Raw genomic sequence first — 25,340 nt, 5'->3', positions numbered from 1 at the left:
GCTGGAATATTGCTCAACATTAAGGGTAAGTTGACAATTGGAAAGTTGAAGTCACCACTTTTGTCATACAGTCTTGTAGAGAGTGTTTTGTCACTTTGAATCTTTATCTGTGAAACAAATGAGGCAGTCTCACTGGTCTCTTTTATGTCTAGTTCAGATGGGTGAATCAGTGGAAGTTACCAAACGACACCAGACCTTGGGTGATGCATTTTGTTTATTCAAGTAAAAGTACAACTCTTTTGATCATTATATTTATTCATTTCATACTCACACGCTTTATATATTTTTGTCAACCAAATGTTACTTAGTCTGTATGCAAAACTATTCTCTCCAAAGTCATTATTAAAACATCATACAAAACAAAACAAAACAACAACTTCAGATGTTACTGTACACTGCATGTGATTGTTGTTCTAGATTGTTTCTTGCATATTCTCTCTTATTATTCTTGGTTTGTGAACACTAGACCCATGTTGGTTTTTCCAAAGTTGTAAATATCTGCAGCATGCGACCCTTCAGACTTTCCGCCAACATATAGCGAACATGGTGTGAAATAGAACTGAGATACAAGTATGTTAAAAGTGGCATTAAACTCATATTTCCAGCATATTTACATTCTTGTGACAGCCCATGACTTGGGGGTAAAAGCAATAACTCTTCGCCATATCGCACACGTACAGCAACGTGTTAAGCTCATTGACATTTAAAACCTGAGACACCAGACTATTCAAAATTGTACACGTAAAAATGTCTAACTGATATATTCTTTATTCCGCTATTCACAGGTAACAATGTCTGAATTCATCGCTGTGTCAGCCATCAAGAACTACCTGACCGAGTGCCCAATCTGCAATGAACAGTTTGATGAGACCACCCATCTCCCCCGCCGAATGCCATGCTGTGTACAGTGCATATGTCATGACTGTCTCCAGAAGATCTACAAGGAAACAGACAACACGTTGCTTTGTCCAATAAGTCGCCACAATCATCATCTTCCTAATGGAGTCGAATCCCTTCCAAGTGAACCTCTCATTCTGAAAATCCTTGATGATCTGAAGATCCACAAAGGTCTCCGCTTGCCATGTACAGATTGTCCGGACAACAACGAGGCTGTGGCCAGATGTGATGACTGCTGTGTCTTCATGTGCACAGAGTGTAAAACATCACATGATCGACACAGATTATCTAGACATCACACGACAGTTACCTTTGAGGAGATGAAAGGCCGACCTGTCCAGAGCTTTCGTCGTTTACATGAATGTAGTCAGCATCAACAGCCACAGCAATTTTACTGCTACACTTGTGACAAGATCATATGCGTGTCCTGCACTGTGCTGGACCACGATAAAGGGAAGGGACATAAGGTTGTATCTGTGGCCGAGGCACACCAGGACAAGGCACAGTCTACTGATGACACTTTGGCCAGACTCGAAGTGAAGACACACAAGCTGTCAGAAACAGAAACGGAACTGACGAAAATATTTCAAACCATTATGGTATCAACAGAAGCTGCTAAGCAGGACATCAATCAGACTTTTGACAACCTGATTGATAACATACAGGAAAGACGAGCCATTCTGTTGTCAGATGTTGAACAGAAGTCCACCGAATCACGTAAACTAACAGAAGAGGCCCAGGAGTCAACCCGAACATTGCTGACTAAACTGAAGTCTGCCACTGAATATACAAAACAGATGAGGGGGAAAGCTGACCAGATAGAGGATCTACAACTGATGTTATCTTCTGCCAGCTCCTTGAACACCATGTTGGAAGAGTCGCCAAAGGAAGTTGGGTTCTTCAGAACAGGTGTAAGTTTTGTCCGTGCCAACTTCAACCACCTCATCACTTCCGTTAAGTCGACAGGATTGGTCAGGTCTGTCACATTCTCCCCAACACAGAGGCCGAGCTATGTGCCAGAGACTGCCATGTATAACACCATCACCCTGGAACCTGCAGAGTTACCTGAAGGTTGGTTTGAGATGCATTATTGTGTCATTTTTGTGAATGACCTTTTGGAAAAACCCATCTTGAATATGTGAAAAATAATTTCTATATGCAAACAGACATTTTAAAACATTTTTTCACACAATTACAATATTATATATCTTGATAAACAGCTTGTGTCTTTATGAGAAACAAATTGTTTATTTTGAATGCTGTCGCTTGTAGATAGATCACACATGTTTTAATGTGAGAATGTTAATCTATAATTTCTTTCTAAAGCTGTCCGTAAATGCAGAGATTGTTATGTTGTGTGTCTATGGCTTTTCAACTCTTTTGTAATGCGTCCCTAATGAAGGTGATAATGTTTTGATTCATAATAGTTTTTAGAAACAATATCAACTATTTTTCAAACACCTATCAGATATGTTATATATCCTGTGAATACTATTTGTTTGTGGTAACATATACTGGGGTTATTTACTTTCAGTGGCTGACGTAGACAAAAGAATTTCTGGAAATGAAGAACAGGTTACATGTGAGTTGTTTAAGAACGGTACACATGCAGAACGCAATGCACGTATGCACACATGCACACATGCGTAAACATCTGGTATCATGCTTATGAATATGTATTTAGAAAGGACGATCATGGATTTCACATCCGCAAGTGCCATTATGCATGAAACTGTCAAGATCCTTTTATCGCGTTTGCGCACATTCGATTAAAGGATATGTTAAAGAAATCGGATTCTTATATATATTCTGAAAAGTGCAATTGCATTTTAGAATGGATGTTTTCGTTGATTGTTGCTGTGTCCAAATAGGCGCTTAAAGAACTGCTTGTCTACATATGTTACTTCGGCTGCTTTGGGGGTTATAGGCCTCGTCTGCAGTTATGTAACTTACTCTACGTGGTGGTTATACATTGCTTTTTTGCCTAAATGTATATTTGGTTAGTTACAGATGATTATCTCATTTACAGGTGAAGTCATCACTTTAGTGAGATACATGTTGAACTATAATGTGAGGCAAACGTTTTACTTTTTAGGCAGATCATTACATTCCATCAAAAAGTGTGTTTCTAACACAGGTCCGACCCTGCAGTGGGACTCCAACACAGCCAGCGGTGACGTCACTACATCAGGATCTGTAATCACTAACACCAGGCCAGTTTCTGCTCAACCAGACACCGGGTGTCGGATACATTCAGGGAAACATGTACTGGCGTCACGGCCTCTGGTCATCAGGCGAGGTCAGCGATGCATGTTTTATGTGAAGTGTCGATTCACAATGAAGCAGATGAAAGAGGAAAATAAACTGGTAGCTGAGACAACACTGACCCCCTCCCCTGTAGATGCTCACTGGAGTTCACCTATTGGACTGAATGTACGTGTTGTAACATGCACCAAGCACAAGTCGCAGCTGTGTCTCAGTGTGAGATATAACGACAAACACCTCACTAACTTCCCACTTTGCAAGAAGCAGAAAGGAGAGTCGCATGATTTACACTTGTGTTTCTTCCTGAACGGTACAAAGGAGAAAATCTACGTTGCTGATGTTGTTGCGGTCAAAGTACTCTGCACAGTCAATGATGTTTCATTCGACAGGCCACTGTGGGTCATGATGTACGCAGGTCATTTCAGCCTTTCAGACATGAGAGGAGAACTGATATCCGGCCACGATATGACTGTGTCGGACGGGATGTCTCGACTGCTGTTGTCACTTGACTAAAACTACCACATGTCAACACACACCGCAACTAACCAGATAGGAAATAACGTGTTCCGGGTACATGTGACACACTACAGAAAGTAAAGTATACTGACTGCACGTGGCACACGACAGGAAGTAAAATATACCGACAGCATATTACACACTACAGAAAGTAAAGTATACTGACTGCACGTGGCACACGACAGGAAGTAAAATATACCGACTGCATATCACACACTACAGAAAGTAAAGTATACTGACTGCACGTGGCACACGACAGGAAGTAAAATATACCGATTGCATATCACACACTACAGAAAGTAAAGTATACTGACTGCACGTGGCACACGACAGGAAGTAAAATATACCGATTGCATATCACACACTACAGAAAGTAAAGTATACTGACTGCACGTGGCACACGACAGGAAGTAAAATTACCGACCGCATATCACACACTACAGAGAGTAAAGTATACTGACTGCACTTGGCACACGACAGGAAGTAAAATATACCGACTGCATATCACACACTACAGAAAGTAAAGTATACTGACTGCACGTGGCACACGACAGGAAGTAGAATATACTGACTGCATGTGACACAATACAGAAAGTAAAGTATACTGACTGCATGTGTCAGGGTGTTTATGGCTTAGGATGTGCTCAGTGTAGGTATGAAGAGATGCCGAAATATTTAGAGAAAGATATGCCCCTGGACGTGGTTCACTCACTATATGTGTTATTGGCATTTGATATATTTAGTGCCATCGTTAAAATATGTCTAGCATGTCTATTTATTTCAATATCCAACGGATAGGAATGGGTTATCTTAGGTCAGCTGACACCTGGCATCTGACATGATGTAAGATGCCTTTAATTGCATCTAGTAGATTCGGTATTTCAGTGTATCAGAGTAGACACTGAATTGAATGCGGATTTATGAAGCAAATCTTTATATATATATATATAGGTTATATAATGGGTTTTTTTTCATTAAATTATCAGTGAGAATAGTTGTTAAGCAATTAACATATTAACTGAACCACATTGCAACCTAATGCAGATCTGGCTACCATGTTTAATATGAATGGATATTGTTGAGGTCAGTGATAATTCTCGTTAACAAGATAATGTTCATTATTTTGACTGTTCAATTAAAGACTGACCTCCTAACTAGAGACCCGTACAAAACCGTGTTAGAATAGGTCTTCAGCAACCCATGTGTGCCGTAAAAGGTGACTGTGCTTGTCGTAAGAGGCGACTAACGGGATCGGGTGGTCAGGCTCGCTGACTTGATTGATGCATGTCATCGTCTCCCAATTGCGAGATCGACGCGCATTATAGCAATCACTGGATTGTCTAGTCCATACTCGATTATTTACAGACCGCCATCTGAAGCTGGACTATTAACAACAAATAAACAAACAAATCCTAACCAGAATGAGAACTGATTAAAGGAAGGGAAAATCACAATGTTTATACATATAGGCCTATAGAAAAGAGATAAGCGATGGAATGAGAGTGATCAGGAATCATCTCATGTGGTGGTCACATTGCAAAACATCGGTTGCGGAATACGTGCGCAGCAGCTATGGGAAACTCGGCCAAATGCAGCGGAATAACCTTGTCTGCATCCGTCAAAAGCCGATCATAGTCAATTGACAACACCTTATCCAGACAGAAACGGCGTGCGAGAAATGGCGGCGACAACCAGTCTTTTGGTCAGTCTTGACAAGAATTCATTAAATACGTGGCATCGTGCAGCCATTATTCATATACATCAGAATTTGTTATCTAACGTGCGAGACGTGTTTCTTTTGGTATCAGATATCGCAAATAAATGGGCAGTGGTCAAATATGGTCTCCGAACACGCTGAGTATGTCTGACATCTCGCCCATCCGTCCACTTCATCAGACACTTGGGAACTGTGTGGTAGCCATATGATCTGGTAGGGGTATCTGTTAATAAATTAAGAAGCCACAGACGAATTGCCTAGTGTTGACACTGACTGATATATTTCTTTATTAGCCCTGTTTATATCAACAATTATTGGACAAATACAGGATCTGGCTCTAAGACGTGAACAATGAATGAAATTATGAGTGAAGTCATTTATCTAGCTCTATGACTGACTCCCATTCGACTCCCATTAAAATACATCGATAATGCATAAAAATTACATTTTTGCCGAAGATGAATAATTTGTATTGAAGTGAAATATTTTATTTACGTTCAATGTGCATTAATTTCTGTTGTGATTTAAATGCGTACCCCTGTTAAGAAGATAGTTACTTCATTTATGTCACATTGTAAATTATTCCTTCCCACTTAGTAGATATTCACAAGTAATTGCTTACATTAATTACGATAATGCTTCTTTTTATTCAAATAGATCGGAGGGCCTGGATAAGTGCATTCAGAAAACATGTGGCATGAATGTGTCACCCATGCATCGCCTTGTGACGTAAAAAACTAATTTGAAAGTGTTAATTTTGTAACCGCGGCGGTTGCTATCTTACAGTGTGTGAGCGTTGGTGTCAGGAAATTAGTGGCCGAACTATTTTTCTCTCTTGCAATCTTGTGACACTCTTAACCATGTAATGACTGGATGTATGTTGTCCTTCATATGTTTACTACCATTTATTGTACTGAATGTGTTTTTGTATTTATCATTTGCAAATATTATGGGCATTTATATCTACAGTCAGATATATCTCATGTATTTGTGGTCATGTTTGCCTCGTCAATAATTGTAGTAGCTTGTTTGTGAATCTTGGATATCTTATGTTCAGCACTTCAAACACGCGGGATATGTATAGACTTTCTAGATCTCGTATCTTCTCCCTCCAGACTTCCTTAAATCGTTCACGATTGTCTCGCAACTGGAGTGGTCACGGTCGAAACTCAGGTTTCGTCAGTAAGTGGGTTTGGGGCTTTGTCGATCTAGATTCTGACTTAGTCTTGTTGAACTAAACTAAACGTAGTTACTAGGGTTTGTAATACTCAGTTTTGATTGTAAGCCGTTATTGAGACGTAATCGTTTATTTTGTAGTCTAAGTGACTCATTTTAGGGATAAGCTCTGTCGGTGTTAATTTCCCCTTCAATTTACGTCACAAGGGGTACAAAACGGAGGATCCCCACCTAAAAATAGATATTCATGGCTATATCTGCTGTGGCCAATACGACATCGTCGCATACTGACCTCTTCAAATCTGGACTGCCTGCCCAAGAAGGTATATCTTATAATTGGTTTAATTTCATGTAATTTATTTATACCTACTTGGGTGTCCCACTTCTAGATCTTTTGCATTAGATCTCGAATGTAAGATATCATCACGGGTTTATAGCCCATGTAAGGGATCAGAATTGGTGTCACAGATTTGTTGAGTGCTGTTTTTGCAGCAGCATCGGCCAATGTGTTACCAATGATACCAACATGGCTGGGTAACCAACAAAAGACGATGTCATCTTGGCCAGGAGCAAGATCATTAAATAACTCAATTATTTCAATTACAAATGGATGTTTACATGACATATTTTTAATAGCCTGAAGGCACGAAAGTGAATCTGAAAAAATAATGAATTGTTTATTTTTTTAATGTTTCTTGATATATTTTAGTGCTGTTAAAATTGCGTTTGCTTCTGCTGTGAATTTTGAACTATTGTCTGGAAGTCGTGAAGATACTGTTCTGGATCAAATGACAGTGGCACTAGCAACTGCGCCACCATCCTTGGATCCATCTGTAAATATATATTTATAAGTGTCATAAGTGTTTCGTAATTGATTGTATTCTTGTTTATAAATTAGTGGATTTGTATCTTATTTCTTAAGTCCAGTTAATGCGAGGTCTACATTTGGCCTTACCATTTGCCAAGGAGGCGATGAAAAAGTTGTATGGGAGGTATGTCCTGAAAGTTAATCTTAGCAGCAGAAACGACATATTAATTCTTATTCCAAGTTGTGGAACAAGAGATGTTTTCATATTGTAAATATCTTGGTAAAGACGATTAAATACGCAATTAAAAGCTGGATTTGACTGATTGGAATATAATTTAGAGATCGATTGTAAAGATAATTTCAGACCGCGTTGTTTAAGAAAAGGCTCATCCGCTTCTACATACTGTGAATGGGAGAAGTTCTAAAGGCTCCAAGTCAAAGCCTCAGGCTCTGATGATGGATAGTATCTAGTTTTTTAAATTACTTTTGCAGACTCCACCATAGATAATGGAGCCGTAATCGAGTTTTGAACGCATGAGTGACCTGTACAAGTGTAAGAGGGTTGTTTGATCCCCTCCCCACTGAGAATTGGAAACTACTTTCAATAAATCAAGTGCCTTCAGACATTTAGCTTTAAGGTAATTAAAAGGCGGAAGGAATGTTAAATGGCTATCGAAAATATGGCCCAAGAACAAGGCCTCCTTTACAACTTTCATAGGGATGCCATTCAAAGATAGTTCAGGGTCCTTATGCGGCTTACATATTCTGCAGACAGTTTTTTAATTAGAAAATGTAAACCCGTTTTCAAGGGACCATTTATGAATTTTATTGAGACAGATTTGTAACTGCCTCTCTATTGTATGCATATTTTTTCCACGACAAAACAAATTGAAATAGATTTTAATAAAACATTATTGTACTAAACAACTTGCAAAAGCGGTGCCCAAAATTGTTGGACCGTATTTTGTGTGTTGTAGACTGACGACTAGCAAGTAATTGTCAAGCTGTACACATGGTTCCATATAATATACAAATTCAGATATACAACAGGTATGAAGCTGAGAACTGAGATGCCAAGTATAACCTGCAATCACACACGGAAGCAATATACTCGTGTGTATGCCCTCTCCTGTGAAAAATGTATCACTTAAGTATGTGCAGTGTAATAAATATTGTAATTAATAAAACTTGGGAATTTTGTGGGTCTCCGACCGATATGATTTTCAGATTTTATACACCGTTGATTGATATTCAGCCAGACGTTATGCAATGAAAGACGACTCGTTTACGTGTACGTGTATATTGCATACCTAGTGTCACTTAATTGCCCAATGTCATGTAACAACGAGACATAAAATGGGAAATGAAAAAGAAACTAACTAAACTTGAATGTTGTGGAAAATAACGCCAATGAATCGGAGTAGACGCGCAAGAATTCGTATGATTAACTATCCAAACGTTTTGAGAGTTTAGGCCGGGTTCATTAAAGATCGTTACAATATGTACAAAAGTGAAATTTGTAAAACTTCTATTAAGGAAACATTCAACTAAAGGCCCTTTTTAAATAGTAATGTAATGGTATAATATAAAGTATATTTTACATGATACAATACACTTTGCACACAACTAGTTAATGCTTTAAAGGGTCTGACGAAATATTTTAATAACGCCACAAATTAGTTGAACTAAGTTAAAATTAGTTGAATCATGTGTCGTGCTTGTAGACACACCTTTACGTATTTGCGAAACTAAAACTGCTGAGCAAAGGAAAATATTCTCGCCCATGTGCCAAACTTTCTCGCCCTGGGCGAAATATTTCAAAAACGCCGTAAAAAGGTTGAATTAAGTTAAAATGAATTAAATCATGTGTCATGAAACTTGTTAGAACATCTTTGTGTATTTGCGAAACAAAGCCACGACCAAAACTAATACAACAGATAATTAAAAGCGCCAACAATCTACGTAAACTAGGTAAAGACACAGAAATAGTTTGGATCCCTGCCCACGTTGGGGTTTTGGCAATGAACACGCAGGCACAGCAACCAAATCAGCACTAAAATTAGAAGAAGTAAGCATCAACCTACCAATATCAAAAAACGAAATTAAAAGTTTCACAAAGGAGGAAATCTTCCAAAAGTGGCAAAATAACTATCAGAAATCTGATTGTAAACTAAAACACCTGCTACAAAAGCCACTCCAAAAAACAAACAAATCCAGTGATAACTAAACTACAAACAGGCCACACTAAGTTAAACTCCCACCTACACCAAATTAAAAAAAACCACCAAACCGGTAAATGCCACCACTGCAACTTAAAAGAAACGCCTGAACACGTAATACTAGATTGCACACATTATCAGCAACACAGAACAACACTCCAATCCACACTAAATTGCAACAATCAAATGACACTAGCAACGGAACTTAACCCCCTAAATTACTTACATAACCATTAAAGCACTAGGCATATATCTAATCACAACAGGCCTACTTGGCCGCATTGAAAAAAGTACAAACAAACAAGCTGGCAATAAACCCCAAAATTTTAAACCAAGTTAGTCAAACAGTTTAAGTTGACAGTCAACTGGTACTTCTAATACTCGTATTTTTTCTAAAAATAGCAAAATTGCTTGAAAATAAAATGCCCAGAAAGACATTTTGTTTTTCAATAAGGAGAATCGTATCTTGAAGTCTAAATGTACAGGCAATTTTAAAAGATCGTTTAGCAAAAGCTACAATTTTTGTTTTAGTAGTGTTTACCTTGAGTTTCCAGTGATGACAATAATTTTCAAATACTTTTAAACATAGTTTCAGGTCGGAAGGCGCCTCAGACATTAGGACTGTATCATCCGCGTAAAGAATTACCAATAGCTTGATAAAACTTCCAATTTCTTTTAGAACGTAATCATTTACTTTTTCAAGACCAATAACGTCGTTATCTGACAAAAAAAAGACTCAAGGTCATTTAGATAAAGGGCAAAGAGAAATGGCGATAAGTTTTTGCCTTGCCTGACTCCTATGTTACAAGGAAAGAATTCAGTGACACTACCATTATGAGAAACACATTTTATGTGTTTGTACATGTTATTGATAACATTAAAGCATTTACCAGTGATATTACTTTGAATCATTTGTACCAAAGGCCACAACGCCAAATCGGTTCAAAGGCCTTACTAAAATCAACAAAAATACAATACAGCCTCTTATTATAGTTTAAGTATACATCCACGAGTGCTTTTAAAATATATATATTATCAGTAGTTGAGTAGTTTTTCCTGAACCCGGCTTGGGCTTTGACTATCAGGTCAACGTGATCAGAGTAAGCTTGTAGTCGGTTATTCAAAACGGAGGTGAAAACTTTACCCAAGCAACTTATAATTGATATGCCCCTATAGCTGTCTGGATCCCCAGGATCGCCCTTGTTTTTGTAAATGGGCCTAATCATGCCAACAAGCCAAGTTTCAAGTAAAACACCACTGTCAAAGATTAAGTTAAACAATATTACATAAACAGGCAACATGAGGTGAATAGAAGCTTTGATATACTCGTTACATATATTATCTAACCCACAAGCTTTGTTAGTTTTAAGAGTAATCGCACAATCTAACTCATCATAAGGTAACAAGTCACCAAGGACAGGCTCATTATCGTGAGTGAGTAACTTATCTATATCTATTTCATCCTTTTTAGTTCTATTATCAAATGATTTTAGTACATTCCAAAATAATTTTTGATCTTTATCTTGTGCAGTACGTAACTTTTCAGCACAATTCAGTCCAAAGGAGTTGAACGATTGTTTTAAAGTTTTACTGTACGTTTTACTGGCTTTCAGAAAATTAGATCGATTTATGTGATTTATTACGCCCATAATACTGCAAAACGTCGTTTTTTCCGTAGACGGAAAAACGACTAAAAATTCATTAAAATTGATTAATAGGTTAGCGTCTAGAAAGTGTACGGAAAAACGTCGATTTGTTCAAGCGTAAAATGGACGGAAAAACGATGCTTTTTGCTCCGCCTTGTACAACTGTTAACGGCCAATCAGATGACGCTGGTACCCCGACGCACGTGATGCCCAAGGCTTCCTTTTGGAAGCATTAGGTTTCGTATTTCTGGCATGCATTGTTCTAGTATCTGTCGCGCGCAGTGCAGCGAGATTTGCTGATTAGTCAGTTTTAGGATATGTAGCATGTTAATGGAATTCAGACAAGTCAAACCAAACCATGTTACCAAGTTTAGTGGCTATGCACAGTTACCTCTATCGGATAATGGGTTGTGTTTCATTTAGTTATAACAGTAACTAATTTATTTTAATGTGAAGTTTACACGATATACGGCTTTTCCATAGGACGAGAGGTGGGTCACATGAAGTTTTTCACGTGACTGTATTCTTGAAATGACGTAAGCACTGACTACTTCCACATTCCTAGGGAAAATCCTGGGAATTCCCAAGTACGAATTCATACGGAAGCGTTGTTTCTCATCATTTAGAGCCTTTAATTTTGAACGTAGCGTCTTAGCATACTCTGGGATAAGTCATAGAGTTTGGTTGCATGCCCGTTCAAGGATACCATCGCTACAACCCATCCTACAGAAAAAAAACAAAAAAATCCAAACTATCGTAGTGACAATCTACAGCAATCTATAAATTTACCTTGGTATCTATTTGACACATCTTTACAGTCACCTTTCAATGATCGACCAATTGATCAGTGATGATAAAGGCTTGAAATCGCCACATGTTAATTAACAACTTCGGAAATATCTCCCGTCACGTTTATCATGTCGGCCATTTTGACGTCTTGTACTTGATGTAAATGTATTACGACGCCCTGTCATTGTAATTTACTTACTGAGGTAGTTCTTAACAGGCCTTCACATCTAATGGAGATATATTTTGGAATATATTTCTTGTAAACAAACTAAAACAGATGTTCCTCGCTTTTTGGGGAACTATTTTATTCCGGAATGGCCTATTAAAGCCAATAGTAAGTCAAGGCACCATGCGTGTATATGATCTGTTATTATATGTGTTTAACAAATACGGTTTGGGGCGTTCATAAAATACTCTGACGCAAGTATATTCTAATCAAATCAATTGGATAACTGAATATGCTTTATTTTACATATTACATAACATCACTACACACAATTTGGACAGTTGCAGTAACACACAACGATCGCATTAAACATCACTTTGAACAGTATTTCAGTTATATCGCGGTGTATCAGACTGATGTGGGATAAAAATCCGAAGTGGTTCAGGCCATCCAACGGGTGTTCGCGAAAAGGTGATCGTATCCTGCCACACAGGTGGCACCCGTCACAAACACATGCAAGGACAAGGTAATTGTTCACCTGAACAAAGCACGGAAACACACAATGATGCCCGTCCTCGCTATTACCGAGCATGTAAATTATATTGTCCGTCAAAAACTTGGACGAGTATAAACAATATGTTCCTACAGGTAATACAAGTCATACATTTGAAAAGAAATGTATTAACTCATGGCATTGTTGTTAATCACAGCGTATAGACTCGGCATGAAGATGAACTCATTACCCATCCCATTATTGATAAACCTTCTTGAAGAGCTATAGCGCATTTTTACATTATATCTTAAAATTGGCATGTTAACTATGGAATCTTGGAAGGGACATTGTCGCGTTGTCGTATTGTCGCATTGACGCCCTTACAAAAACAAGCAAAACGTGTCAAAATTAACCAAAGCGCGACAATTCGACACGCGATATTTTGGCCATTTGTCGCATTGTCACTCTTTGAATAATCTTTTTCTATATTTTACAAAAGGGCGACAATGCCGTAGCGCGACATTTTCAATGTCAAAATATGTCTCGTTGTTGCATTGTTGCCCCATCACAAATGTGTATAAAAGGCGTAAAGTTCAGCTAATGTTACAGTTAGGGAGCGGTAAAGTTATATCTGTCGTAGAAGTTCAACCTGATACATGTACGTCTTGAATTGAAAACACAAGTCAGTCCGCGAGTCCATAACGTTTTATTGTGAGCTCTTCTCTATAAGTGCTTCGTGTTCAACTCCCAGTTCCAAACACGTTGTACCTCATCAACAATCTTACTCTTGACCGTATCAGACAACTGACGAGTGCACGCCTGACCTGTGACCTCGTTACACCCCCCATGAGGTGTTTGCCGAAGGGAGAGGGGTAGAAAATGTGTGCTCCAGCCCAGGGCTGAGCTCGCGACACACTGTATACTGCTTGTTGTATTACAAGGGAAAATTCCAATATATTCAAAATATATAATTTGTATGTATGGTATATCCAAAAATATACAATTTTGTATGTATGGTATATCCAAAAATATACAATTTTGTATATATGGTATATCCAGAAATATGCAATTTTGTATATATGGTATATTCAAAAATATACAATTTTGTATATATGGATAGATTTTACCACTGCTTCACTCAGTTTCTTCTTACTATATTCTCACAATATGAGAGTTGATAATATTACAAATAATACCAGACAGTATTATTGCATGTGACAAATATACTTTAAAACTATGTTCATTATTACAATTTTATTTGGTGTGTTATGAAATAATTGGCATTTATTCATGTTGACAGCATTTTACATGATAAAGAAATAGAAGATTTCAGCAGATTTTTGTAACAGTTAGATATATAATACGTTCGCCTACTGTTTACAAATAAGATGATCTATACATACAAGTAGTTAAGAGTAGTTTTAAACAGTGACGGTAAAATAAATGTATCACGAATAGCGGAAAATATGAATACATACAATGTAATATATATGTTTTTGTTATGTCACGGTATGGTGATTCTGAATCTAAAATATTGCTTGATATTGTTTGACAAACAGTTGCATGCACTGTCCCTCGTGATACTTCTACGGGGACACCTCGGTTTGCCGGCACCTATTGTTCTGGGTTAAAAATTACCCAACCATTACTGACAAGTGTACCATAGAGGTATTATGAGGATTAAAAAGGGATTTAAAAGACGGCAACATGACTTTCGTTATTTTATTTCTCATGTACAAACAGCATACATTATAAACCGAGGTTAAACCTCTTCTACTTAAGTATATAAAAAGGATGTTTGTTTAGTCAGTTGACATGCATTCATTGTAAATAAGGATTAATGTGACAGGATAAGTAAGTTTGTCATCTGGTATAATAGTTTATTATTTATAGAAGAATTGTGTCTTGAACGCAGCATGGCCACATATTTACTCTATTCTTTCATGTCATGAGAAAATATACTCTCTCAAAAAAGAAACGCATATAAGAATTTTAACTACAGATTTCTTTTCATTTTGATACACTGTGGACAAGTTAGTAGCAAATGGAATTCGAAGAAATTTTACACAGGAAATGTCAAGGTATCACTGTTTAAAAAGACATCGGAAAAAGTCAGTATAGAATCACACATGGACGTTTGATGGCGTTGAAGTGAGTACCTCGTATGACCACCACTGGCCTTCAGAACTGCGCGACATCGTCTCGGCATAGAACTAACTAGTCTCTGAATCTGATGTTGCTGCAATGTAGCCCACTCTGCCTGTAGTGCATGTGCTAGTTGCTGGAGTGTCTGGGGCTGCCGATATCTCTCCCAGAGACGAGAAATCGTGCTTTGATGAACATTTATTCGACGGGCAACTGTAAGTTGAGATTGTCCTGCTTCCAGGAGACCTATGGCGATGTGACGATTGGTGCGGCTCAGTCATGGCATTTTGCAGTCTTCACAAACTTCCAAGTAAAGTGAATGAAAAAAGAGGGAGGTCTATCTTTTATACCCATCCACGACACGATGTGATCCCCGAGTTTCCCGCGCATTGCACGTGCAATACGTTACGTGTTCTGTGACATTAAATGCGTCTATCGAAAATCATGCTTTAACATACGGGTTTTTCATGCGGGATGCGTTTGGATATGACGTTTTAAGACAAAAAACACCAGAGAAATCATAAACAAAACAAATATTTTTGAAAAACCCACCCTGTACCAATACATTGCTGCATCAAATTACCATTTTCGTTATGCTTTTCTTTTTTGAGAGAGTATATATTTCTATATTTCTCGATTTTACACTTTTTCCCTTTCCTCTGGACATATAATTATTATTCATTTGTTGTTGCTACTTTTTAATAATGATAAGGATGGTGTAAAAGAGTGGAGCAATAGAATTTAAAGTCATTAGGAGAAGCTCTAGTAAATCTTGCAGGGAAAGCTGCATCTGCACTTCATGGTATATTAAGAAGTATTGTATACTGGCTCTAGACTTAATTAGCCGAGACTGCTACTTAGCTTAGTCAAACCTATTTTTCCAAATCATGATGAATAAACCTGCCGTAATTTCACCTACTGAAAGTGTTGTTTTCTGATCGATATGTTGTTGATTTTGAGTATCAATATGTGGTGTTTGTTCAATTATTGAACGTGGTTGAAATGTTACTTCTGAATTACAGCAGATTTTTACAGCAGCAGTTTTTTAGAGTTATTCAATCTCGTGTTCCTTTTTAAAACTTACAAGGTTCTTGTAAACTCACACACACAAACAAACACACATACACGCGCGCACATACACACCAAAATTTGAACATAGCACAGCACCATTGGCAGATCCCGATTGCAGTTTTAACTATATCCATATATTAAGTGAGCACAGGTCGTTCATCTGAAATTCCCATTGACGACTACAATCACTTGGAGAGAAGTGTTAGTTTGCTAAAGTTTGATATAATTCCCTTTATATTGATGCATATTCGTATCAGACAGACATGTATTTAATCTGAAGAAAGGCGGTCAAGCCTACCGTACTATTCACAGTTACAGTAAACTACCTCAGAACAAAATGAAATGTTTCACCCTTTATCCTTTCAAAATTGAGTAGCCCCCATGAAGTATGTATATATTAAAAATAGTTCTCTTGTCTCTGTCCAATAATAAAATTGTTTTATTTATCATTACTTAAATTGAGACAATGTTATCACAAGGTCCATCTGCTTTCTAGGATAGATTCCAGCCTCGGATGAAACAAACCATGACCGGTATTTTCACAATTGTAGTTCTTAGTTTGTAAGGCCTCAAAGCAGTGGCGTGGGGGAAATTCGAAGCCCGTAATAAAAAGAACATGATATATCAATAATACCTAAATGTGTCATATATACATTAAAAGAATGTCACCAATTGTAAAATCATGATTAAAGTAAGCATGAGTTCTAAAACTTTGAAATAATATACAATCGAGCATAAAAAGTATAGTATCTTCAAATGGGTCTCCACATGGACAAGACGGATCGGGGAAGATTTGCCATTAGAATCGCTGTACCTTTTTTCACAATTGCAAGTTGTCTGTTAAGATACTTAAATTATATGAACTACATGATCGTTTATGATACTGTGTTATAGACTACATGAACACACAACAAATGTTAAGTAATTATATGAAGGTGATTTCATAAACATCATTTTATCCACAGCTTATTCTGTTCAGTTAGTTTAGTTCCAACGGAAATGTTCATGCATCAATGTTTTATGAAGCTATGTTCAAACGTAGATTTGTACCCTTGGTAAATGCATATAGCTGTACATCTTCCGTGTGCAAACAGACAAAACGATTACTTGTTACACTGAAGCAGATGACATCTTTACTACCTTTGCGTTACCAAAGAAACTGAGCATATTCTATCCCAGTAGATGGAGAAGAGGATAATCCATTGTTGTTTGGTCAATTAAGAGAACTCTTACATGAGAATCAGTTACCAGACATTCTCATTCACAACAAACCAAACACAAATTTAAATATTATATTTACTAAATAATGCAGCCATTATATGTGATAAATACGTCAATTAGAAGTGAGGCGTTCTAACAGAACAGAACTGTCTTTGATGAAGACATGAGTCAACAATCTACGTCTTGTTTTAGTAGATGTAGAACACAAAAACACAAATATTGGTATTCGTCACCAATGTCTTTTAAACAACATACACTGCATAACATTTTATTATGTAGGATACATTGCCACCAACATACTCTAATTGGCATATAAAAGTCAGCCAAGCATCATTTACGTAGATTATAGTTTCATCGATCGCGACGTCGATGTTACTTTCATCTACGTAGATGATACATTTTCTTAGACCGTGGCCCTAATACGCTTCCTCAAGGTAGCAAAGATGTATGAGGTAAATATATCAAATCAATACATTGCATAATTGATATGCTAATTTTGGTGCTGACATTGATTTAATTTTGTTGATATGACTCATATCATTTGAATTTTTAGTGTTGTAAATAAACATACGAGTAAAACTTTGTGGTGTTCTTTCCTTACTCCTCACTGGCTGACAAATGGGTGAAGAAAGGGCTGTGTCGACTTAAACCGTAGGCAATAGGCATGGTATTAGTAATGAATCAACCATTACTAAAAGTATCTAGCTAGTGGGATGTCTGACAGATGGGAGGACGCCAAATTTACGGGTCACCAATTCTATAACAATGAACGTAAAGACACTGGACAACGACGACCACCGGACTTTGCCGGATGGTGACAGAAGCCAGATAATTAAGCGAGAGAGAAACGACACGGTCACTAGACCGTGACTGTACTGTTTTTCTCCTTTTTTCCAACATTTGAAATATTGGGTTAACGTTTCTTTGTTCTCACATGTGTTGATACCTTTGCCACCATGGCTCATATGACCCCACCCCCCGTCTTAAAGTTGTCCTTTGTAGTGAATTCAATATGAAATCGGCTATTAACTCAAGATGTCAAAGTCTTTCATGTGTTATTTCCTGAAAGATGAGGATAAATTTTCCTGCTTTTGATTTAACAGAAGTTAGATCAACAGTTGAAGTCAAGTTTTTGAGCATAGCAAATGGTAGTTTTCGATCGAACTGCCACCAAAACTATATCATAGAATTCTAAGACGACAGTCTTGGTGTTTTCGTTTGCTGGTTAGCTATTACAGGTCAAAAGCAATGTTTAGCGCATTACTTTCGTGACGCATTTTAGGCCTGTCATACAGTTCCTGAAACAAATATATCCAATACAGCCGATGCAAGTCAATCATATTTGGCAAGACTAGATTACTGCAGTTGTATATTTTATTAATATAATTAAACAATTGTTTTTATTTTTGCAAAATATGTTCATTTCAGAAACTAGATGTTAGTCTAGCCAGCGGTCTAAACTCGCATTAATTTGGTTACATGTTTCATGATTTACAGTATTCGTGAAAAATATTTAACAATTAGCCACAGTTAAAGCCTTTGGTAGGAGTAGAGGGAATGATAAGCATAGACTTGCTAAGTATTTTATGATATTCATGCTAGCTCAAAAGAAACTTTGATTTATGTTTGTAGTACACCCCAAAAAGAGGGATTACTATACACAAGTGATATATTAAGATGACATTACAACTCCAGCGGGAGTTATTTCTGCGACTTGCTTTTTTAAAACCCAAAATTCAGAGAGATATTAAAGAAAAATTGAAATAATACAAATATAAATTCCTTCCAGGTGAAGGCTATCACTTGAAATCAAAGTAACAAAGCAGATTTAGGTCAAAGACACATCTCTTGGGGTAGAAGTTCATCTCTGTCACCATTCTATGGTATTTCTGGAAAGGAATGTTAACTTACAAAGTTGTAATATACGTGAAAGGCTTAATTTTGCTGATTAAGCGCAAAGATATAAACTCTCACTGACTGCTCAGTAACATTCATGATATATTAGTAATATTCAAATAAGTGTACTTGTGCTTGGTGTGTGTGACGTGGATACATATATATATAAGCGTATAGAAGAAACGTCAACAAACTTGTAACTATGTATAAAAAAATAAATAAGCAATGTCTTTCATATGTAACTGATCTTATACCACCAACTGTGTCACAGAACGTCAATTATAAACCGCCATGATTTTGTAGTTCCATTTGCACAGACATCTACGTTTAAAAGGTCTTATATTATAGATACATTAGGCCAATGGAATAATCTATCATCAGGAATCAGGGATAGTCGGTCAATATCTTATTTTAAAGCTGTCGCATCTGAGCAGCCTACATCACCACCTATGCACTATAATTGCGGTAAGAGATCTACAAATATATTGCACACTAGATTGAGACACAATTTTAGCACACTAAATTCCGACCTGTTTCGTGTTAATTTATCTGATAGATACTATTTCCTGTAAATGCGGAGCTCCATTTCTTCTTCGAATGTACCTTATATGATGATTTTAGGGAGACATTGCTGACAGCTATCTTAATCTTGGAGTACAAAAAACTCTACATAGTATTCTTTTTGGTGATCCAAACTTAGATGTTTTCCTGAATACAAAAATATTCTTGTCTGTACACAAATTTATAGAAACGACTAACATGTTCAGTAGCTAGCATATTGTTGTGTCCAAACTGTTAATCATTAATATTGTTAAATCTATATACAACACTAAAATGTATAATATTAGCATATGTATGAGATGCACACTGTCTTCAATTTCCAGCACATTGTACATATCCTTCATATGAGCACTGTATATATACTGAGTCAAATTGAAAACTTCACATTTTTAAAAGTAATCCCATATATGATATACAACGGACAAATGTATCAGAGAAGGCAATTTTTAATCATTAGTGTCCAAAGAAGGATTTTAATTAACGGTGGAAACCATAATTTGTTCCAAGCACCTACGGTATTCGGTAATAACATCAACAGTTTAAATCATAAGTCCCAAGCACGAGAATCTGATGGCACACAAGTTCAGTAGCGTGTATGACTACCATGTGCGTTGACAACTGCCACACAACGACTCCGCATGGACCTTGTGATGCTTGTGAACACATGATTGGGAAGACGACGCCATTGTTGCTGCAAAATGGTGCCAAGATCTTGCAAATTCTGTGGTTGGTTCTGGAGAGTGCGCAGACTTCTGCCAAGAGCATCCCAGACGTGTTCGAGGGGACTGAGTTCGGAGACCTTGACGGCCAGTCCATGACGTTGACTCCCGAATTCTGAAGGAAATTCCTTGTCAAAATTGTTGTTTTGGGTCTGGCATTGTCGTGTTGGAAGATCAAACCGGGTCCATGTGCTACCATAAAAGGCAGAAGTTCCGGTGCCAGTACCTGGTCGCGGTAAGCAGCAGCGTTGAGGTTGCCACGGATGACAAGAAGCCTGGAACGTGCATTGTCACAGAAAGCACCCCACACCATGACACTTCCGCCTCGAAATCTGTCAACTTCCTGTACACAACACTGGGCGTAACGTTCATGACGGCGCCTCCACACCCTCGCCCTACCATCAGCAAATCGAAGATTAAATCGGGATTCATCACTGAAGACGACTTGATTCCAATTCCTCTGAGTCCATCGTAAGTGTCGCTGTGCCCACAATTGACGTTGACGTCTGTGTAATTGAGTCAGAATCGGCCCGCAGTATGGCCGTCGTGCTTGAAGGTGAGCAGTTCTCAGAAGGTTTCGAACAGTTTGCGCACTCACTCTACCCCTAAACAGTTCCTTATCTGGTTGATGTAGCCGTCAAACATCGGTTACGGAGGTGACGTAAGCCAATCTGGCGATCCTCTGCATGTGACGTCTCACGTGGTCGACCTGGCCGAGGGCGATCAGCGGTGGTACCCGTTTGCTGTAGACGCGTCTGTAAATCATAAACGCTCCGTCGACTACAACCCATCGTCCTTGCGACTTCAACTACGGACGTTCCCGTCTGCAACATGCCGATGGCACGTTCACGTTGCATATTTGAAAGGCGGGGCATGACAAATGGCCGTAAAGACTTTAGTTTTCTTGTGTTATTCTTTCTTTTTTGGTTAATGACTGCTAACAAGTATGGCTGAAAAAACGTGACCAGTTGCACGTGAAAAACCACTTTTGCCACTATAGTGCAGTGCACATGATTTTGATCGATTCACCTGCACAAAAACGGGTGTTATCTGAAGACAATACGTGGCCATTACTGTTTGAATACACAATAAGGGCCAACAATGATAATTGGTCAAAATGTTAAAATTTTAGGATTGTGAAATTTTTAATTTGGTTCAGTATATATTGCGCACTATGCTTCCACAAAGTGAAGCTGCAACCGTAAATTGTTCATTTTCATTATGCAATATTATGTATAACTGTATATAGGGAGAAGGCGGTAATAAGTGCTGCACTTGTGCCCAATCCCTTTTTCTTTTTGGACAATGCAATATGTTTAATAATAATAATAAGCAACCAATGTATTATGATCAGGGTCCATTGGTATCCCTTCAGCAAGTGCGAATCAGGTCCTAACACATCTGTTTTGTCATGTATCACGCAGTGTAAAGTAGAACCTCGCTTATCCGGACAATTGCGTTTTCTAAAATGTTGTCCGGAAAAACGAGTTTCTGGATATCACAAATCACAATTTAAATCCTAAATAGACTTTCGGGCCTAATGTTGTAGACCTTATGTGTAATCCTTAGTTGCAAGAGATTACAGTCCACGGGGTTGTGAGAAAATTCAGTTTATTCAGCAAGGCATATAGAAGACACTCCTGAAACAATTTAAAATCACAATATATCACGTGTTTCAGAATAAATGTACAATAACACATTAAATGTAAAGTATCGATCACTTCCACAAAGTGAAGCTGCAACCGTAAATTGTTCATTTTCATTATGCAATATTATGTATAACTGTATATAGGGAGAAGGCGGTAATAAGTGCTGCACTTGTGCCCAATCCCTTTTTCTTTTTGGACAATGCAATATGTTTAATAATAATAATAAGCAACCAATGTATTATGATCAGGGTCCATTGGTATCCCTTCAGCAAGTGCGAATCAGGTCCTAACACATCTGTTTTGTCATGTATCACGCAGTGTAAAGTAGAACCTCGCTTATCCGGACAATTGCGTTTTCTAAAATGTTGTCCGGAAAAACGAGTTTCTGGATATCTGAATACCTTGTTTACTGACCAGAAGTCCCTCCCCTATCTCAATTCTACCGAGGCATATGTGAAATGAATGGTAAAAATTAGATTTATGAAGGATCGACCAATTACTAATAAAATGCATTGTGCATTGTACTGGTTGACTGCCACGGTTGAACGCATTCATGTGTGAAAAATGTTGTCGAGTCATCTGTTACATCTTCTTTGTCGAATTGCATTATTAAAGTTCATCAAGATGAGTCATCATATTCTTTCATATATGTTTCTTGAGCACGAAACCATGAAGTGTAGCCAGGACATATCCTCGAAACTACTGGCGGCCATGTAGCTTCAATATCTTAATAAGTTATATCACTGAACATTGGTCAAGGTGTATCCAGTAAACAAAGATCCGAGGGGCTGTATTTCATTCATCGAACACACGCTGAACGAGCTAGCACTTGTTTCGCAGGTTGGTTTTGTTAAGATTTGTTATCTTGTTCTCTCTCTACTCTCTTCTTCCTTAATCACAATTTAAATCCTAAATAGACTTTCGGGCCTAATGTTGTAGACCTTATGTGTAATCCTTAGTTGCAAGAGATTACAGTCCACGGGGTTGTGAGAAAATTCAGTTTATTCAGCAAGGCATATAGAAGACACTCCTGAAACAATTTAAAATCACAATATATCACGTGTTTCAGAATAAATGTACAATAACACATTAAATGTAAAGTATCGATCTGCTTCTTCATAACTCATTACATCGTTACAGCAGATACACAAATATATTTCTGCCTCGATAACTTATCAGTGCAGATGTACCTTCATATACAAAAGACAATATCATTACACATTATTAAACGCATAACTGAGGAAATCATTAAATCATCATCTAATCATATTATGCATAATGAATGCACAACATGAACATATTATATAGATAAACTATATACAAAACATACCCTGTGTGTGACACGAGAGTGTAACATGCCTTCTGCCAGTCGTCTCATTCGACAGTCACATGAAACTAAATACAGATACAATATTAATTATAATATTGTAAATAACATATATAATCACGGCATATACATGCATCACTGAAATACAACTTCAGTCATTCATTCATACAACTATCAATAAATACATGCATACATCTAGAGAGATATGTACAAAGTCTAGAAATACACCAGATTTACTAAATAATAGCAAATATGCATCAAATACCAAAAATACACAAAATACCAAATAACCAATGCATTGAAATATAAAATATATGTATAGATAAGCAATACTCATGAATCAGACCCTAATCTCATCACACTCACCTCATTCACTCAACCTATCGTTTGTTTATGTTTACAAGTTATTTAAAACCTATTTTATTATTTATTACTTGATTTATACTAATGATTGAAATTATAATGTTTAGATTGATACAGATTAATTATGATTACTAACCTTGATAACTTGATACTCAATCCATTGCTGTGCAGTGCAGGTGGGTGTGTGCAGCATAAGATTAGCAATGGCAGGTGAGAAAGGGATTTGAATTGAAAGGTATACTAATTGGGTAACAACAGGTAAACCTAATGACGAGCAAACAATAGAATAAAACACCCTTGGAAGTAAAATAGACTGGACCATTGACCTTTGACCCAGTAGAAAGTTATCAGTAGCAAATACTGATAAGGACACAACTAATGATAGATAGAAACCAGGAAATGACACAACCCTCTGTTGAATCAACAAGCTGAAATAGAAAAGACATGATACCTTATCTACACTAAAAATACATACATATTTACAAGCTGCAGAATTAACACCTACTACATACTTCCTCCCCTCGGCAAAATGATGTCCTCATCATTTGTCATGACCGGAAATAAGGGACAAAAGCATACTCTTGGCTGTGACGTCATTTACTACTCCTGTACCTATCAGTGAAAGCAGATAATCAGCTCGACTTCTCCAGTCCTCTGGAGCATCAGTGATAGCAGACATTACGTAATCTCCAGATTGCATCCACTGAGGCTTTCTCCGTTCCCGGGTAGAGCGTCTAGGAGCTGGTACTGGTCTAGGAGCTACCTGGGGAACTGAGTTGTCACATCCTCTAATCGGTTCTAGATCCTGGTCTTGAACTGCAGGAGTGACATCCTCTGGTACAGAAGCTGTGTCTGAGGTTGCAGATTCTGATGACTGATCCTCAGCCTGATCCACATCGGACTCTTGATCCTGTTCCTGAACAGAATCTGCAGGCTCTTCCACATCCTGATCACTTGAAGTAGAAACTCTATCTTCATCTACTCTAACCTCAGTTGGCCTATCAACTTCTCTAGAAGTTGACACTGACGGCTGTGATGTAGTGGAAACAACTATGAAGTCAATATCCTCATCTTCATCAGAATCTGGGTCTTGTCCTTGGATTCTCCTTGATCTTCTAGGAACTACCGTTTGTCTAGGAACACTAGTTCTGGGAGCAGCCTTAGGGGGTGTGACGTCTTGACGTGGAAGAGAACTCACAGGAAGTAACAAATTTCTATGCAGGGTCCTGGTGCGTCCTTGTCCATTTTCCTTCCTGACAGTGTAGACAGGTACATCAGGGTTAGGCTGATGGATCACAACATAAATGTCACCTTCCCATTTGTCCTGGATCTTATGTCGTCCTTCAAAAGCCACAACTCGTACTAACACCCTATCGCCAACATCCAGAACTGCAGCTCTCACACGTTTGTCGTAGAAATCCTTCTGCTGACTACGAGATTGATCTGCCTTTTGGGATGCTAACTTGTAGGCCTGGTCCAACCTTTCCTTCAAGGATTTTGTGTACTGTAAGGTTGTTCTTGGCTTGCTTGGCTCTATGTCAAGACCAAAAGCAACATCGACTGGAAGCCTTGGGTGTCGGCCAAACATAAGATAAAAAGGTGAGTACCCAGTACACTCATGCCTTGTGCTGTTGTAGGCGTGCACTAATGGCCCAACACGTGTCTTCCAGTCTTTCTTTGCTTCAGGATCTAAAGT

The 25,340-nt window shown here is 37.8% G+C and overlaps 1 protein-coding gene across 1 annotated transcript; it reads left to right on the top strand.

Annotated features, from left to right (window-relative positions):
- Positions 1–791: 791 nt before the first annotated feature.
- LOC139455919 (probable E3 ubiquitin-protein ligase MID2) lies at positions 792–3,675 on the top strand. The gene is made up of 3 exons (XM_071237470.1): positions 792–1,968; positions 2,432–2,479; positions 3,035–3,675. The coding sequence occupies exons 1-3, from the start codon at positions 792–794 to the stop codon at positions 3,673–3,675; spliced, it is 1,866 nt and encodes a 621-aa protein (XP_071093571.1).
- Positions 3,676–25,340: the final 21,665 nt, after the last annotated feature.

This window comes from Haliotis cracherodii, unplaced genomic scaffold (assembly GCF_022045235.1).
Source record: "Haliotis cracherodii isolate W230 unplaced genomic scaffold, xgHalCrac1.p SCAF_11, whole genome shotgun sequence".
NCBI lineage: Eukaryota > Metazoa > Mollusca > Gastropoda > Lepetellida > Haliotidae > Haliotis > Haliotis cracherodii.
Note: the sequence above shows the minus strand (reverse complement) of the source record. Positions and strands in the feature narration are given on the sequence as shown.